At 39.9% G+C, this 6,597-nt stretch overlaps 1 protein-coding gene across 1 annotated transcript in view; it reads right to left on the bottom strand.

Moving 5' to 3' along the window:
- The window catches only part of LOC107669250 (GTPase-activating protein and VPS9 domain-containing protein 1-like), a 53,848-nt gene that overhangs the window by 11,095 nt on the left and 36,156 nt on the right, over window positions 1-6,597 (bottom strand). Inside the window, 7 exon segments of the mRNA XM_016461419.1 lie at window positions 451-580; window positions 1,296-1,436; window positions 1,513-1,584; window positions 3,257-3,358; window positions 3,718-4,083; window positions 4,877-4,954; window positions 5,657-5,776. Coding sequence (XP_016316905.1) covers window positions 451-580; window positions 1,296-1,436; window positions 1,513-1,584; window positions 3,257-3,358; window positions 3,718-4,083; window positions 4,877-4,954; window positions 5,657-5,776 — 1,009 coding nt within the window.

The following is a 6,597-nucleotide window of genomic DNA, read 5'->3' as shown; positions in this document are numbered from 1 at the left end:
AGCGGTTAGCAGATCAATGAATGAGAGGGCAGCGTTACCAGAGTTACCCATATACCACACCATGTTACAACACAGTAGGACTATTACAGACAGAAACAATACTGTACTACATCGATGTTTCCTGTCGGCTCAATGTTTGAGTGGACTTTGCTGTTCCGATTCGCATGAACGCTATACGAGTGGAGCGACTGAGCGGAGCGCACACGCATAGAGCGGGATAATACGCAGAGCGTCACACCACGTGAAAGTGAAACCTGAGCGGTGAACTAATTTTCGGCAGCCGGAATTTCGGTGCATCTCTAATTATTGGCGACATCAGAAATGGATATTATATAATAGATGCTTTTTTGAACATTTTAGCAATTTAAAAATATTAAAAAAGGATTTTTTACACGGCACCCCTGCTCTCGACAGACGGCACCCCGGTTGGGAAACACTGGTCTAAGAGACCTGAAGGAGAATGTCTTGTCCTGAGGTGGCGCTGTCTGACTGGCAGAGTCTGGAAGGTCATCTGCAGAGATGTTCTGCAGAGCTTCATCTTTAGGGGAGTCATGCTCACTGTCTACTTCTCTACAAGGCTCTGTAAAAACAGTGACAAAACAGCAGATGACAAACTGTTTCACTGATACATTTTGTCTAACAGATAAGAGTAAGCAGCAACATAAGCAGTGTTGGGGAAGCAATTTAAAAAATGTAGTCAAGCTACTCTTAAAGTAGTTATAGGAAAGTTGCTAACAAAAGCTATTATACCTTCGTATTTAATTTCACAATTGAACATTTTGTTACAAAATAATGAGAGGAACTTCTGCACATTGATTCGCTGATGAATCTGTAAATTATTCTTGATGTATTGAAGTTTATGCCATATCAGCTTCACAGGCTATTTAACGTCAGATACAGATTCAACATTGAATAAATATAAAGAATACAATAAATAAATAATTTCATAAAATTCAACTTGGAGAAAAAAAAGACTAAACAATTCTGTATATACATAAAAACTCCATAAAATATTATGTGATAAAAAATCATTAAAAACATTTTTTGTTTGAGACTCATGATTGATGTATTAACACGAACCAGCTGCACAAACCAATTCACTAAAATTATTTGGACAATGCCACACATGAGGGGACAATACCTGAGAGGACAAGCTACAGTGTCTGTATCAGACTACTATAAAATGTTAGAAGCATCACTACTTCCAGTTATTTACTCCACAATACAGAAGAAAGAGAGTGTGTACCATTTTGGGTGTTTCTATATTATAGTATGAATAATATCATATGACAAACCTTGTCCAATATAAGTTCCAGCAAGTGCCCCATCACTGTGGGTGGGTCGTTTCTCCATGATGTACTTGTACTTGTCCATTATTGCCTCTGCTGACTGGGTCTTAGAGCTCTGCCTGAGTGCTGAAGGCTCATCTGGTATACCTGAGATGCATACACACGTGATCAGCTTGGACAATGGCTGCAGTGAGTGTATGACAAGAGTTAAATGGAAGCACACCTTGTGGTACCCTCTCCACTCCTTGCTCGTCTTTTTCTGGCTTGTCCCGCTTTCGGAGTCCTGCAATCGGCACTGCAAAAATTAACAGAAGTAGTTATTCTCGCAAAAATCGCACAACGCTGCAGCCGTGCTCCTACAAGGCAAACCTCAAGACACGGACCCTCTCCAGTCCACTGTACCAAATGGACGAACATGCTTTGAATGTATTTGCTCCACACAGCCACTACCAAATATTCAGTAATGGGGAACTAAAACAGGAAGCATGTCACTACTAAGTGCAAACACACAGATGTGGGCCTCTGTGCTGCAGAATGCCATGTGTATGTGCAAAAAACAAAAAACAGATGAGATTGTCTTTATATGACAAGTCTATGAAAATTGAGGTTCTGATACCAAAATTTCAATAGTTAACAAGGACAGCAAAATTGCTTGACTCTCAAAACTAATTGTGATTCCACAACAAAAAGTAATATGCAAGTAAACAAGCTTGTTCTTTTAATTTAATTTAAAAAAGTTCACATTAATTTTTATTATTAATTTTAGTTTTGACTTGACACCAAAGTAGGTAGTATTTTTCAGTAGTTTTTGTATCCCTACAGGAAATTATGCATCTTTTTCAAGTGCATTTGAGCAAAATCCTTTTATAGAGTTCAACCAGCAACCACTACAAAATAAATTATGGAAATCCAAGATGGCTGCATGAATGAAAAGATGAAGCTTGACTGTGTTGCGTCACAGCTCTAGCCGTCACGCAGTGGCGAAGAGAAGTCTACAGGAGCTAACAAATATTCGGGCTGCTAGTGTACAGCACTAAACTGAGTGGGAGAGAGCTTGAAGAGTGGGTTACCTGGGAGTTCACCCTCTGCTGTCCAATAGAGCACTGTGTGAGGAACACAGAGAGCAACAGACAGGGTTGGGCTTCACACACACAAACTTTTCGCCCGAGCCATGCTAAATGCTGATTGCTAATGAGACTTAGAATGTTAGACTGATTTGAGTTGCATTTGGGAGTTTGGCTGTCCAAAAGTTGTTGTTTTTTTTGTATAGTTTTTTTTTGGAAAGAAATTGATACTTTTAATCAGCAAGGATGCATTAAATTGATCATACGTGACAGTAAAATAATTTATAATGTTACAATAGATTTCTATTTTTCAAATAAATGCTGTTCTTTTGAACATTACATTCATCGAAGAATTGTAAAAAACAAAAATAGTATAAAATAGAATATATATTTTATACCCCACACATTTAAACGTACATGGTAATTCCATTCAAAACATCTTTCCTGTTAAATGATCAAACATCTAAAAGAAAAGAACAGTCAATAGAAAACCCTTGATTTTTAAAATGAATATTTGTGTTCTTAAAGATGAAAATCAGAAAGACAAATTCTTCTCCAATTAGAAATACTGATTCACAAATGTAATAATCCAAATACACATTTAAAGTTTTGCACATTCAAATTTTGCACACTTATAAAGTAGGGATGCACATTACAGCAGTGACCATATCAGTATTAGTCAATATTAATGTTTTTAATTGTATTGCCATCATTCCAATTGAACCAATAACAGAAGCAGATACCATCAGCACTTTTCCCCTATTCAAAAGGAATGTTTTTTTTCTATACCAGCTATTTCCATATTTAAATGCAATTTTCTAGCCATTGACCACTGATCCACAGGATGAAAGCAGACATGTACCCATTAAAAAACCTTCAGGAAATAAGAGTTGGGCTTCTCACCTTTAGGAATGGCAGGAACAAAGCGCTTCTTCCACCAGGGTTAGCATACAATGGTGCCTATATTTTGCATTGTGACGTTTTCATGCCAATTAGGCATATTTCCTAATATATGACAGCAAAAAAATAAAAATAAATACTGTTTTCTGTTTAAAATAAATGCTGCTATTTTTGATAAACTTTCTGTTAATCAAGAACCCTGAAAAACAAATGTGTCCACAACAATATTAGGCAGTACAACTGTTTTCAACATTTATAATAGTAAGAAATGTTTCTTGAGCAGTATATTAGAATGATTGAAGACTAAAGACTGAAGACTGGAGTAATGATGCTAAAATTTCAGCTTTGCATCACAGGAATAAATTACATTTTAAAATATAATAAAATAGAAAACAGTTATTTTATATATTATAATATTAATGCTGTAATGCAAATATAGATATATAATAAATAATACTGATTACACAAAACCATCTTTCTCACCTCTCCTTTGAGAGAATCCTTGCTGGGAGAGGAGGTGGGTCCTGTGGAATAAGCCCCAGCCGGGTCTCTCTCCTCCATCATGGTCCTGCGGTTCAGTCCGGGATCACTGTTGGGTCTGCGGCCAGCGGACACCACATCTGTGCTGCGGCTCCTGACCAGCCTTTCAGGGTAAGAGTGCCTCTGTTTGGGATGCTCCAGGTCACTCTGCACCAAGTGGGGGGCGAAGAGGGGTGGACGAGGCTCCTGGTGGCCCATAATGCTGGCCTCTGGAATAGGCGGGTCAGGGGGAGGGTGAGGGGGCCGGGGATAGTGCACCTTGGGCCGCACGATGGTGCCAGTGGATGAACCTGCAAAGACATTTGACCCAAATTTAGAGGGTCTTTGCTTTTGTATTTAATCATGTCACTGGCTAAACTCTATACCTGTGAGAAAAACGTTTTTGCAAATTGATATTTGCAACATAACCTCCAGTTTTTGATAAACAAAACTAGAGCCAGGGTCGTGACATGACTTCTGTTTAACTGGCATTCATAAAAAAGGTTGCATGCGCACTGTCAGCAGGAGTGTTTGTTTGTTTGTTTGTTTGTTTGTTTGTGTGTGTGTGTGTGTGTGTGTGTGTGTGTGTGTGTGCGCGTGTGCGTGTGCATGTGCGCGAGAGAGCTTGAGAGAGCTGTCAGAGTCAGACAGACCTCAGGTGAAAGTAGGCCACCTGTTCCAAGGGTACAGCATCTCTGCTGTGTGCCTTCCAATGCCAGCCCTGTGCCACTAGCTCAGTAGGGACAGGCCACTGAGCCAAAACGCTTGCAGTGAGGTCTAGCAACCTGTCATCCCCTCACCTTGCCCCACACACGTATTCTCACAATGTCTCTCCAACACATTTATACAACTTTCCATTGTAGATTTGTAGGCTTTGACAAACACAAATCAAATTTAGCCTTTGAACAGCAATATAATAAAACCCTCTATTCTACTAGAATGGGCCATAATAGGATAGAAATCTGGCAAGTGCTTGCTTTATTTCACAGCGCACACGCTGTTTAGTGGGCTCTTGTCATTAGGTACATTAATGGCACTCCTTTTTAGCTCTTACATGTGAAAGTACTGCATTCTACAGCAGTGCATGCTGGGAAGTGACATTACCTTCTCCAGAGGAGAGGGGATCGAACATGGCCAGCAGTGAATCTGCTTGAGAGGGTGCACAGGATAGACTGTGAGCTCCTAGAGAGGTGGAAGAATGGGGGGTGCATAAAGGGATAACGTAAATGATTGACAAAGGACATGTTAGTCCCACACCAGAAATCCCAAGAAACATATTCAACAGCTGTGCAGGATAAGAATTAATAATAATAAAAAAAAAACAATGTCTGAAGATAAAACGTTTGACATACTCCTGTATAGATGTGTTTAAGACCCTAACAAAACTTAAAGATGCACCAAGTTATTATATGTTTTGCTGGCTCTTATCACCTTTAAACAACTGATATGTCAGCATTATGCATTATGCTGTCTGCTACCCTCCGCTAAGAGCCAGTGATTATATAAAATGTTATGGCCATTGGCCAATAATATTAGCCATTTTTGGTTTTTGAAAGAAGTCTCTAATGCTCACCAATGGTGCATTTATTTGTTCAAAATATAGTAAAACAGTAATGTTATCAATATAAAATAACTGTTTCCTAAGTCTTTATTTACTTTTGATCGATTTAATCCATCCAGTTGAATCATTTCCCAGCAAGGGATAACAGCCATGATAACCACCTTGACGTCTTGACAGCCACAGTGAGGCTCTACTTGTGTTATATATTTACATCTTTAGGAGTAAAACTTTCTTAGTGCATCTCTGAGTACAAAGCACAGTGTGTGAGTGAGTGTGTGTATGTGTGTGTGTGCCCAATCAGTCACTTGATTGTGTGTTGGTACCATGAGCAGAGTCCTCTCCATCTGGGCTGGTCACGGAGTCTTTGCCTCCAAAATCTGAGCTGCACTCTGAGCGTAAGTCTTCAATCTTATTGGGGATGTCCTCTGACGTGGCACTGATGCCTGCACAAACAATATGTAACAAATCAACAGAGCCTCCAATTATAAATCACAGAAGGAAATATATTACCTATGAAGCTGTGAAGTAGTTTGAGGAAACTTTGGCATGACATACTACCTCTAAAACAAGAAACAAATGACAAAAAAACACTTTGTTCTGCTGCTGCTTTGTTCTGCTGAGCTTACAGTTTGACTGTGCATATATCTCTCAGATCTCCAGAATAGTTCAGAGAGTAAGCAAAAGTCTAGCGTGTAAGTGATGGAGTGGTGGCCATGTTGAACAGCCAATCTCATTTCAAGATCTTCATGGAAGCGGGGAAACCATGACAATGCTCCCTTGAGCACACAAAGAGGTCAGGAGAATCCCCAGGGAGGTCAGAGTAGGTGAACGAGAGATGGAAGCGGCAAGATTGAACGAAGGAGTAAGGAAAGGCGATCCATCTGCCAAAGTCCTCAGGGAAAACTCCCCACAAGTAGTCTTTCGGGAGTTTGCCGTTGTCTTACATAGCTATTTGTCTTCATCAGCATGTCAGGGAAGAAGAGTCGCTGAATAAAGAACTCAGCAAGGCAGAGAATAACATTCAAATGTGACAAGCAAGATGTTAAAACCTTTGGATTGTTGAATTCTGCAAGTTGACTTTTGCACAATTCTGCGATTCCAGACTGACAGCGATTGCTCATTTGAATGCATTTAGACAGTTAGGTTCTTGTGTATGTGTACCTGAAACAACACTGAGCCCCGGGGTGCTGGGTCGGGAGCTGACCTCTCTGACCTCGGTGTCGTCTGAAGTACTACCCACAGCCGAGCAGCTCTCCAGCTCCCG

The sequence above is a fragment of the Sinocyclocheilus anshuiensis genome, unplaced genomic scaffold, assembly GCF_001515605.1.
Source record: "Sinocyclocheilus anshuiensis isolate Anshui unplaced genomic scaffold, SAMN03320099.WGS_v1.1 scaffold404, whole genome shotgun sequence".
NCBI lineage: Eukaryota > Metazoa > Chordata > Actinopteri > Cypriniformes > Cyprinidae > Sinocyclocheilus > Sinocyclocheilus anshuiensis.
The sequence above is the reverse complement of the archived record's forward strand: the minus strand, read 5'-3'. Positions and strand labels throughout refer to the sequence as shown.